At 38.2% G+C, this 12,962-nt stretch overlaps 2 protein-coding genes across 7 annotated transcripts in view; both read left to right on the top strand.

Annotated features, from left to right (window-relative positions):
* LOC145248986 (uncharacterized) overlaps positions 1–5,221 on the top strand; it is a 150,242-nt gene extending 145,021 nt beyond the window's left edge. For both annotated transcript variants that reach the window (XR_013863442.1, XR_013863441.1), the window contains one exon: positions 3,499–5,221. The gene's annotated coding sequence lies outside the window, so the exon portion shown is untranslated. The remainder of the gene's footprint in view (positions 1–3,498) is intronic.
* Positions 2,608–12,962, top strand: part of LOC145248983 (uncharacterized) — a 309,978-nt gene continuing 299,623 nt past the window's right edge. For all 5 annotated transcript variants that reach the window (XM_080110817.1, XM_080110816.1, XM_080110813.1 and 2 more), the window contains exon 1: positions 2,608–3,397. In XM_080110817.1, the coding sequence (XP_079966943.1) occupies positions 3,389–3,397 (9 nt within the window). In that variant the 5' untranslated portion in view covers positions 2,608–3,388. The remainder of the gene's footprint in view (positions 3,398–12,962) is intronic.

Below are 12,962 nucleotides of genomic sequence, written 5' to 3'. Positions count from 1 at the left end.
ACTCACCGACAGGTCATACTCTGATACCAGACTCTTCAGGGTGTTTAGTCTCCGCCGAATTAACATCTCACTGGCTGCCTTAGTGCGGACTCTCGTTTGTCCCAAAAGAGTGTCGGACACCCAGTGGTAAACGCAGAGAGAATATGTGTACAAGTGTAACTTCTTTGACTGCCATTGCAGTGCCAGATTTAAACCCTTCACAACAGCATCCAGTTCCGCCAGGTTGATGTGTTGAGCATCATTCATGGGTCGCAGCCACCATGCGTCTTCAATTACATTTCCACGTTGCTCCAATAACACTCCCAATGCCAAAGAACTAGCGTCAACCCACACATTCACAGTGTCCCCATCGACACACCATTCTCCACGGGCAGGGTCCTCCTTGTTAACTCTCTCTAGGGTTTCTGTCATCATCAGAGTTAGAAGAGCATCATCAGATACATCATCCCAACCTGTAGTTACTAAACTTGCCCTGCGTTTGATGACGCCCACAGCTGTTCGGAGCCAGCTACATGCTGGTAAGTGACCAATAAGTTTCTCACACAAGGAAAAAATAGTCCGCCGCGTAATAACATCAGGGATGTTTGGAATCTCACTGCCACGCCTCCATCGTAAGGTACCGTCTTTCCCGCAAACGTTACATCCTAATACCCGTGCTCCATCCCTCAGACGTTCGGGATCCTTGCACTCCAACCCGAATTGAGCTAACTTTTCTCTGACGTGCGACGCAGATTGTACGTCTTCATTGACGTACACATCGTCAATATAGGCCGATGTTGCGTCCTCAGTGGTCTTTTCCTGGGACAACACTGCATTTACGATGGTCTTCATGATTTGCGGTGCCACATTCAGCCCAAAGCCAAGTCGAGTAAGGCAGTATCTCTGACCCCGGAACCACACTGTCTGGAACGGCCACAATGTCTCATCCACTCGCACCTGCAAATAAGCCTTCCGCAAGTCTACTATAGACACATTGGAGCCCTTCTGGCGCCATTCTCTCAGCTTGCTGGCGCACACGTCAGCATCGGCAGTGTACGTCTCAATGTATCTATTGAGTTCACGATAGTCCAGCACTGGACGAACTTTTGATTTGTTATGCTGGACTACCGCCATTAAGGGAAGCAGACCCTTGGGTGGTCCCAGCTTGCTGGGGTAGGGGATCAGCCATCCATCCTGGATCCATGCCTCAAGTTCCTTCTCGTATTCATTACGGGCCTTGTCGGATATCGAGTACTCTGCAATGCTATTCTTGAGTTCGGTTGGTGCCCTTCCTTCTGTCCACTTCCACGATGCAGTCCATGCTTTTTGGTGAGGGTAGTAGTCCACCTTAAAATCAGGCCGATCAATGTGAACTGCAGCACACACTGGGGTTTCCAAAAATCGCACAGTCCCATCTCTTCCAATAACCACTCCCCCAGTGCCTTAATAGCATCATATCCCAACAGTACATCGAATCCCAGCAAATCCCCTCGCATCACCAGCACATTAATGTCTGCGGCCGCACCAGAGTCTGTGTGGACTTTGACAGTTCCGGCTCCACAGCAAGCTTGTGTATTGCCACCTATTGTGGTTACTTTGATGTTCTGCTTTGTCCAGTTTCGACACAAGTTGGCACTCATGATGGTGTGTGAGCACCCGGAATCGAGAAGAGCTGAAGAAGGCACTTGGTCCACGTACACATTTATTGTCGGTTGCGCCTCAATTAAATCTTGTCCGGGGAACAGGGCGGCGCTGACGTCCTGCCCCCTGATGCATTTCCCGCACAATTTTGGGATAAATGTCCATAACTACCACATTGGAAACAGCGTGGGTGCCTCCGCCCCTTGTTAGTACAATTTCTTGCGAAATGGCCTCGCTGGCCGCAGCAGAAACATCTCCCATTGGTCGTGGGTCTCAAACTGGGACTCTTTTCAGCATTAGTCTTGGCTGCCTGCACCATCATTACAACCGGTTCCCTCAGGTCCTCCTCATCTCTGATAATGGCTCGAGCGTGTTCTAACAAATGTTCCATGGGCGTTACAGATACGCTGGTGGAAGCCCTCAACAGTTGCTTAACATGGGTGGGAAGACCGGCCACAAATGCATATGCCAGTGTTTGCTCTGACACTCTATTGCCAAATAGAACTGCAAGTTTCTTCAGCTCCGTGAAGAAGACGTCTACGGTTTCTCCTGGCATGAGCTTCCTTGAGGCAAATGTTTCATAGGCTGTGCAGGGATCCATGGCAAATGCCTTGTATAAAGCATTTTTTATACAGGTAACATCAGCCTTCTTCACGGCACTAAGTTGCTGATATACACTTAAGGCGCCTCCAGCCAATCTCAGGAGAATTACGGTATGCACCCCCTTTACTTCACAGAGGTTGAAGGTCAGCTCAACCCTTTCGACCCAGTTGACAACAGAAATGGATCCGTCAAATTCGGGTATCAGTTTTAAATCAAACTTTGCCCCAGCCATAGTTGTCCAGGAAAAGAGACAAAACGAAATAGCCGAAATAGCTTATGACCTTCACCTTCACCGAGGTGCGCGACTTGACACAAAAAGAACAACTTCTTAATCAACTGCTAACGCACACATAACTATAACGTCCAATGACAACAACTACAACCTTCTCACTCGACCTGCCTTTTATACCACTCTCTCAATCCCTCCTCTTGCGCATGCGCCTGTAGATTCCTAACAACCTCGAGACTTCCGTTCATAAAAACCCAAGCTTTGTTGTCGCGCATGCCTATACAAGGCACAAACACGTGGGCGTTTGTTTTGTTGGTAAGTACTACAATTCCAGTAGAAGTGGAGACCTCTGGGGTTGCTCACACTCATTAAATGGTAAGATTGCATAAATGGTGGGATTGCAGTTTGATTAAAAGATAAATGTTACAAAAAAGAGTTTTTTTTTTACAGGGGAGTCACCACTTATTAAGATCTACTGTTACAGTATATCTCGTTCACGGTTGGTAAGATAATATTTTCACCATCATTGCAACTGGAAAAAGGATTGTCAAAAAACTGTTTCTTTATTCACTTACATCATAAAAATGAAAGTTATTGAAATTTTGGTTAAATTCACAGGAAAACGATAAATAACGATATTATCTGCCTCATCCTGGTTTGCATTCATGAACAAAGGAAGTATTCACATGAAATTTAAAAGTGGATAGACATTTGTAAGTGGAATTTGAATAGAGCTGTGTATGTTGTTGACAGTTTGAACACGGATATTGGCTTATTGTTTAAATGAGGAGAGATTTCTAAATGCTCATTTTGTAAAATACATTGACCCAAATAACTATAAAAGTGTTTTGTTAATGACAAGATTAATGATGGCCTTAAAGATCTCCTTTCTCTGTATTTTACTTATGTTTTGTTTATTACAAAACGTTCAAACAAATGGAAACGGTAAGTTAATCTTTATTTTGTTTTTATTCTTTCCATTGATTATGTTTGGCTTTTGTGTTATGGATGTTAAAGTTTATATTTGAATAATATGTATTTTTCAGTCTGCTTCACTTTTTATTTCTGAGGATGCTGACGGTTTTGAGAAAAATATTTCTTATAGGTTTTATACAAAAGAAAAACAGGAAATAATTTTTGGATTCTAATGAAGGACATTTTATGAGAGTGTAGAGTTTATAAACACACACACATACACACACACACACACACACACACACACACACACACACACACACACACACACACACACACAAGTTGAAAGCCTTTTATACACTATCTCTGAGTATCTAAGTTTTCTTCATGTAAAAGTTTGTTAGGATAACCTGGCACCAGATACTTCCCACTACAAGTAAATTCTGACTAAATATTCAAACTGACATAGTATTCGCAGCCCAAATAAGATCACACATATGTCGATTTGCATAAATATATCGAGTTTATAAATAATCATATAAATACACACATGCACACTAAAAGAATACATGTCTCAAAATGAGTAAAATTAATTTTGCATCACATGTATGTTTCCTGCAGATTGAAGTATGGTTATAATACGACTAAACATTATGTCTAGATTTTTTATTCCAATTTTGATGCAAATATATTACATGATTTTGATTCTCAAATGTCTCAAAAGCGATCTTAAAAAATTGAAATCCACAGAATGTTGTGCTCAATTGCTGTTTAATGACTACGGATCAAATACAATGCAAATTTGATATATTTTAATTTTTTAATGGAAGGTTGAGCCCATCTTGTGTCCTAAAATAACTTTAAATTTTATGAATGTATGATTCAAGGTGTATTTTATATCTAACTAGTATATACTCTAGCTACTAACCAATCAAATTTTTTCGTTTTGTTTCTTCCTCATAAACGATTTTTACTATTAGGCAATGGGTGTTTGAGAGAAATTTAAATGGATCAAATTAACAAAAGGTAACATTATCTTACATGTGGGTACTAAAGTATTTTTTGTTTTATCTAGCACCATGTTAGATTTATTTTTAAATTACAATATTTGTACTTTAAACATTTTTTTATTTAAACATTTTTATTTTCTTAGTTATCACACAGTAAAGTCAAGAATTATTTGTACATTTTTTTTTTTTTTTTTCGCTAGAAACAAGGATTTCTTTTTATTTATTAGTGGAAGGAGGGCTTCGGCCTTCCTATTTCGTACAGTCACCAAGAAACCCTCCTTTTCGGCAGGGTCGTATCTATGGTGAGCTACGATGTTCACTCTTTCGCTGCCGGAAATTCAAGTGCCCCGAGACGTTTTCTGCGCAAGCGGCTAGAGGCGCCCTTTTTCTTTTTACTGAATTGCTCTGGAGGTTCAATGTTTTGATTTTTTTTGACCAATCAGAGAGTTTTCCGGGCTGTCGGAAATTATGTGTCTGGGAGCCGGTGAAAATCTTTAAAAACCTCTGTATTTTCCAAAAAAGCGCAGTTAACAAAAATTCAGAGATAGTGTTGAAAGATATATATATCACTACTGTCTGCAGCTCAAAACTAACGCGACAACACTGTGAACGTAGCAGGCGAGTCGGCTGATAAAACAATGTGGGCGAACACACAGACACAGTAACTAACTTTTGTATTCCCCCTTCTACTATCGCATGCTCATTTCTAATTAATTTTATGTAAACAATTATTTTAAAACTTCCTTAATCTCAACTAATCCCCCCCTTTTGTTCACTCATAAATGAACTATTATTTTCATTGAAATATTTCCTAAAAAGTAATAAATCTTTTTTTATAAATTGAGAGTTAAATGTATTTGTTTTGTTGATATATTTTCTACGAAAGAACATCGTAAATTCGACTCTCTGTCTTGCTCTCTTTACTTCTTTTCCCCACAATAGTAAAATTAATTAATAAATAATAAACAAATGTAAGAAACATTGGAAAAGGCCAAATCCACCGAAGACCCAGACCGAGACCGGTGTCAGAAGTCTGCCGACGTTGTGTTTTCTGCGGTTAAAAATGGACTCGTCGATTTCTACCGTATGGCCCGGGCCTCCAATCTGCCGGGGATTCCTAAGAAAATAGTCCCTGCAGGAAAATTTTCCAATCCACAACTGTGTGGCGAGAACGTAACCCACATTCGCGATGGAGATTTTTTGTAGATGCCATCTCGAACGCCCATAAGTATATTATTTTTATTATACATGCGATGGTTAGTCGGGATTTTGAGAAGAAGGTCCCAATCCTAATGGAGTGGAGGTCCATCGACGACATGTTACACTTCTACACCTCCAACCGTAACCGTCGGAAAGGCTTGTTCTCTTTGCAAGTACACAATCCTTAAACAAAAGCAAATGTTTAGTGAAGCCTCTGGGGTCTGGAGCTGGTCCGCAAGGTTTGTAATATTCATTATTATTTTGTCAGTTATCTTTTTAAAACAAATTTTTTTTTAACTCTTCAAATAAGCGTTTCTTGAGCTTTGACACTCTTCGAATTGATAGCGAAAGTCGTCTTCTTAATCGGCAACGCTCGGTTATATCCGGCTGTTGACGTCCTGCGTCGAACAAAGCCGAGCAAATGCTTAGTTATGTCTGGTTCGTTAAATGCACAAGTACCTACTATTTTCAAGTTGTGCTGAAAATACTATTTTCAAGTTGTGCTGAAAATACTATTTTCGGTACTCCTGCAGTATTTTACCCACCGATTTCACGATCTTAGCCGAGCGTTGACGAACGCTTTCGGCGTTAACGCAGACGAAAGCCGAGAATTCGGAGCTACGGTGCAAGAATGCTAAAAGTATGTGAATAGCAACAACATTACAAGGAAAAGATATTACACACACACAACAAAATGGATAAAATTAATACAAAAAATTTGGATAAAATAAATCACAAACACTTACCGTAAGTTTTTTTTAAAGTAAAATAAATTTATTTTGTTGAATATTTTTTTTTTTTTGGTTCATTTTGTTTTCCGATAGCTTTTTTTTTGGGGGGGGGCGGGGTAAGCAACAGTAATAAACACTTCAATGCTTTTTTTTGTTTGTTTGTTTTTAATAAAACGTTATTAAACAGTAACAACAATGTTTTTTTTTGTTTGTTTTTTTTCAGTAATGTTTGTAGGGGGGGCAACAATTACTGTTTATCTTTAGTTCCGACTGGAAGATTTTCTACTGACTGTAGAGGCAAAGTAGAGAGCAAAGGGTTTTCAGAGGATGTGGAAAGAAGCTCTTTCCCAAACCGGGTAGCCTTCCGCGATTTGATTTATTATGGAGACAAAAGGGTTGTGTCCAAATTTTTGTCTCCACATAAATTCGCATAAATATGTTTCCAACAGCTCCCGGTTTTTTGTTTTTTTTTATCGCTAAATTAAATAGCTGAAATGAAAGGCTGTGTATTTTTACTTTGAACAATAAAATAACTGAAATGAAACGCTATGTGTGTAATTTCAATGAAAATTATTCGTCTGCTGCGCGTTCGTTTGAAGCGCCCTGATTGGCTGATAGAGTATCGTACCGCTCGCCATGTTCCGGCGTTTTCCGACGGATGTCGATCAACGCTCGGCTAAGATCGTGAAATCGGTGGGTAAAATACTGCAGGAGTACCCATACTTTTAGCGTTCTTGCACCGTAGCTCCGAATTCTCGGCTTTCGTCGGCGTTAACGCCGAAAGCGTTCGTCAACGCTCGGCTAAGATCGTGAAATCGGTGGGTAAAATACTGCAGGAGTACTTTTTTTTTTCATAAATAATTTTTATTTCAATAAAAGAAAGAAACGGCGTTCATTAAGGACATCCAATCAAATGTTGACACGTCATCATTTTATGCTAGAACGACGAACATGGCGAAACTTTTTTTTTTATTGAATTTTCTTTTTTCTTAAAAATTAGATTTAGAGGATGTTTTAAAGAAAAAGTGGATTTAAAATTTGAATTATCAGATTTAGATGAAAATACTTACCTTCAGTAAATTATAGTACATGCTAAATAGAAAAGAAACGCAAATTTTGGCGAAAACGCAGACTGAGAACACTTGTTCACAAACATGTGTTTTGTTTGAATTTCCCACCGCGTGAGTTGAACGAGATTACAAACTCTCGCGGTTGAAGCGGCCACGCAAAAAACATGATAGCGGTTCCAGTTTGGCTTTTTAAAGGCCATTTTCGTTAAACAGTTTGGCCTTAAAAAATTGTATTTAGCTTTTTTAAAAAATTGGCTTATATTTTAGCCTTTTTTCTAATTATTTTACATGAATATTTATTTGATAGGAATTATTAAATAAAACCTTATAATTCAGTAATTTTTGCCTTAAAATTATTTTTGAATTCAAATAATATGGAAATGGTAACTCGTCCCCCTCTATTTTTTTTTGTCTTTTTTTTTTTTAATTTTTTCAGTGGATTATTATCAAATGTACATTAGTGTTTTTATTTTTATTTTATTTTTTTATTACATTTTTACCTCAAACAAGGCACAATGTCACTTTGAACTTTGTTATAGGAGGCTACTATCGGGAACATAAGTCGCAGGGATATTATGAGAGATGAGCGGCAAGATGTCTGTTTACATTACACTTGAACTTCTGCATGTCAGTACAGTTGGGAAAGCAGAATCCTGGAAGGGAGTTTGAAAGTCTAGAAGTTCTGGGGAAGAAACTATTAGAGTAAAATGCCTTCTTATATCTAGGGATTTCTACCATGTAGGGGTGGGAATTTTCTGCTTGTCAGGTTTGTTGGGGGTATTTATGTCGATGGGGTACAAGTGCTTGTAGTTCGTCAGAGCATTTACCATTAAAATACTTGTAGAACAGGCAGAGGGATGTAACATTTCGTCAATGGGACAGAGACTGAAGCGTAGATGACAGTTCAGGACCTATCAGGTTGGCGACTGTCTTTTGAACTTTGCCCAGTGTAGAATAGAATGTAATAATCAAAGAGGAAAGCGCCCCCATGTGTGTGTGTGTGTGTGTGTGTGTGTCGGTGGCTATACAACTTACCTTCGGATGGAATCTGAGAGAAAGAGAAATTAAAAATGGCAGCCATGGATTTATAAGGTGCAGTCTCGTGGAATCTCACGAGATCTCATCTTCCACTGCACACGTATGCAAATAGAATGGGGTCATGCTGGAATATCGGAATTCGACCCCGGTATTTGATTTGGTGGAGAAGGTGGAACTACATTGCTTGTTGTCTAGTGTGAAGAACATTGAACATGTGGTTCCTCTACGTCTGTCCGGCGGGGCTTTCGCGGTATATCAACAGCTTAGTCCTGAGGAAAAACAGGATTACGAAAGGCTCAAGGCGGCATTATACAAGGCGTTCGCTATCGCCCCCGCCACTGCTTGGGAGCAATTTGTGGCAAGAACCTTGCATCCCAGTGAAACTGTTGTGGGAACATGATGAGAATTAGCAGCGAACCGGATGTTAACACATCCACCATGAAGGACAAAATGAAAAATCATCTTTTGCACATAGCTCAATGCATCGCTTCTGCTTGAGAAGAAAAAAATAAGATAACCACAAAATAATTATCGACCAAGGGCAGAGCTCCGCACCTAAAATAAACACCTCAAATATCACAGTCACTGCCACTATAAAATGAGGGATTTTAGGGAACCAAGAAAAGGAAGAGGGGATTCACTCTGCTGCGTCAGTGAACGCACGGACAGATTCTCCCACCCGACCTAAAGAGACATAATGAAGAAGAAAAAGAAATAAGGCACTAGTGAACTGAAGCCGATTACGCTCTCATGTTATGGGCCAAACGCCTTCAATTCTAAACACTGCCTAATTCACACAAACAAAAAAAGAGGAGGAGGAAAAAGAAGACGAAGACGCCGGGCTGCTCGCTGCTGATGAAAAAGTCAGTCGCTTTCCAGTTACAAGCCAGGACACGCATCACCGACAGCAGGATGACCGGCCTACCCTAACCACATCCATAGTCTAAAAGATAAGTTACGTTTACGAACATTCATTCCTTGTCAGTTCATACATCCTACAAACATTTTACGAACATTCATTCCTTGTCAATTCATACATACCTACAAACATTTTACGAACATTCATTCCTTGTCAATTCATACATACCTACAAACATTTTACGAACATTCATTCCTTGTCAATTCATACATACCTACAAACATTTTACGAACATTCATTCCTTGTCAATTCATACATACCTACAAACATTTTACGAACATTCATTCCTTGTCAATTCATACATACCTACAAACATTTTACGAACATTCATTCCTTCTCAATTCATACATACCTACAAACATTTTACGAACATTCATTCCTTGTCAATTCATACATACCTACAAACATTTTATGAACATTCATTCCTTGTCAATTCATACATACCTCTAAACATTTTACGAACATTCATTCCTTGTCAATTCATACATACCTACAAACATTTTATGAACATTCATTCCTTGTCAATTCATACATACCTACAAACATTTTACGAACATTCATTCCTTGTCAATTCATACATACTTACAAACATTTTACGAACATTCATTCCTTCTCAATTCATACATACCTACAAACATTTTACGAACATTCATTCCTTGTCAATTCATACATACCTACAAACATTTTACGAACATTCATTCCTTGTCAATTCATACATACCTATAAACATTTTACGAACATTCATTCCTTGTCAATTCATACATACCTACAAACATTTTATGAACATTCATTCCTTGTCAATTCATAAATACCTACAAACATTTTACGAACATTCATTCCTTGTCAATTCATGCCTACCTACAAACATTTTACAAACATTCATTCCTTGTTAAATCGTACATACCTGCAAACATTCTATGAACATTTCACTGTAATACAAACTGTCAAATATCTCCATCGGACAATCCATTCTTCGTTAAATCACATTCGATCCTACGAACACTTTGCCTCTCCTAATACAAGTTGTTACTAGTAAATAAAATCGGTTCTCAACCTTCAATATTCGTCTGTCTTTAATTATATGGAGTCAGAATCTACACACTTCCAACGTTGTTCATTTCATGTATTCTTTGTTGTGGCCTCTATGGCATTCTTTCCTACCCCTAATCCTTTTATAAACCTCCCAGGCCATACTGTCGATGTTTATTTTGCCGAGCTGATGAAATTGATGGTGTTGTTTCATGGGCTGCCTGAGCGGGCCTTGGCATGCAAACTTTTGGCAGGGCTCCCAACCGGAGCAAAGCAACTCCTGCAGGTTAACTTAAGCATAGCTTCATTGTCCCTTAATGACCTGGTAGACCAGGCCAGGACCGTGATGAATAATACTTATTAGATGGGAGAACCGGTAGTTGCTGCTGCACAGCATGCATTAAATGAGGATAGACCATCCCAGGGGCCCGTCCTACACAGTGAAGTCATGTGTTATTATAGGTGCAATGACCAGGGCCACATTGCAAGGAACTGCTGGCGGTGACTGACAGCTATTCGCTACTACCAATGTAATAAGATTGAATTTAACTTGAAAATAATATTTTCAACATACTATTGAAAAATAGCGCGGTACCATAGGTGCATAAGCACAAAAAGAAATAGAACAAAGATTTAATTTTTAACACTTTTTTGTGCCGAAATAACTTATTTAAAAGGCCATTCTTAACATGAGGAGGGGGAGGGTGTTTTCTATGTATTCTGTACTTATTCTAATAATTTAATAAAAACGAATATCGTAAAACTTTAATTAAACTGGAAAAACTATTTTAAAAATAGCGCGGATCAATAAGTGCAAACACTTTAAAATATATATAATTAGAACGTAAAACAAAATAAATCAAAATGGTTAACTTTTTATCTGCTTAATTTGAACATTTCAAGATGGCTGTCAGTTGTCTGCTAATTCCATTTTTATGCAAAAATCATTTAATTATTAAAAAAAGTAATTCGGGTTAAAAATGAACATTTATAACATTTTTACTCACCTCAGATATCTATCCGCAAATTAATTTTTTCAAAAAAAATAAGTTAGTTTCATCAAAAAAGATTTTTTTTTTCATAATTTTTATTTCAATAAAAGAAAGAAAACGGCGTTCTTTAAGGACATCCAATCAAATGTTGACATGTCATCATTTTATGCTAGAACGACGAACCTCTCGACTTTTTTTTTTTTTAATTGAATTTTCTTTTTTCTTAAAAATTAGATTTAGAGGATGTTTTAAAGAAAAAGTGGATTTAAAATTTGAGTTATCAGATTTAGCTGAAAATACTTACCTTCAGTAAATTATCTTACATGCTAAATAGAAAAGAAACGCAAATTTTGGCTAAAATGCAGACTGGGAACATTTGGTCACAAACCTATGTTTTGTTTGAATTTCCCACCGCGTGACTAGAACGAGATTACAAACTCTCGCGGTTGAAGCGGCCACGCGAAAAACATGATAGCGTTTCCAGTTTGGCTTTTTAAAGGCCGTTTTCGTTCAACAGCTCGGCCTTAAAACATTGTATTTAGCTTTTTTAAAAAATTGGCTTATTTTTTCTAATTATTTTACATAAATATTTATTTGATAGGAATTATTAAATAAAACCTTATAATTCAGTAATTTTTGCCTTAAAATTATTTTTGAATTCAAATAATATGGAAATGGTAACTCATCCCCCTCTATTTTTTTTGTCTTTTTTTTTTTCAATTTTTTCAGTGGATTATTATCAAATGTACATTAGTGTTTTTATTTTTATTTTATTTTTTTTATTACATTTTTACCTCAAACAAGGCACAATGTCACTTTGAACTTTGTTATAGGAGGCTACTATCGGGGACATAAGTCGCAGGGATATTATGTTGGGAGATGAGCGGCAAGATGTCTGTTTACATTACACTTGAACTTCTGCATGTCAGCACAGTTGGGAAAGCAGAATCCTGGAAGGGAGTTTGAAAGTCTAGAAGTTCTGGGGAAGAAACTATTAGAGTAAAATGCCTTCTTATATCTAGGGATTTCTACCATGTAGGGGTGGGAATTTTCTGCTTGTCAGGTTTGTTGGGGGTATTTATGTCGACGGGGTACAAGTGCTTGTAGTTCGTCAGAGCATTTACCATTAAAATACTTGTAGAACAGGCAGAGGGATGTAACATTTCATCAATGGGACAGAGACTGAAGCGTAGATGACAGTTCAGGACCTATCAGGTTGGCGACTTTCTTTTGAACTTTGCCCAGTGTAGAATAGAATGTAATAATCAAAGAGGAAAGCGCCCCCGTGTGTGTGTGTTGGTGGCTATACAACTTACCTTCGGATGGAATCTGAGAGAAAGAGAAATTAAAGATGGCAGCCATGGATTTATAAGGTGCAGTCTCGTGGAATCTCACGAGATCTCATCTTCCACTGCACACGTATGCAAATGGAATGGGGTCATGCTGGAAATTGAGAGAGAAAGTTGTCAGTTACAAATTCTAGCTGGACTTTTGCGTATTGTATTTGGTTTATTTTGTTTTGCGGTTTACCAGCCTATTTAAAGTCAAGCTATTTCGGCATAATGGGGGACAAATTCGACCTTAAATTAATATCGGAATTCGACAG

This window comes from Euprymna scolopes, chromosome 27, assembly GCF_053919585.1.
Source record: "Euprymna scolopes isolate OS-2025 chromosome 27, ASM5391958v1, whole genome shotgun sequence".
NCBI lineage: Eukaryota > Metazoa > Mollusca > Cephalopoda > Sepiida > Sepiolidae > Euprymna > Euprymna scolopes.
Note: the sequence above shows the minus strand (reverse complement) of the source record. Positions and strands in the feature narration are given on the sequence as shown.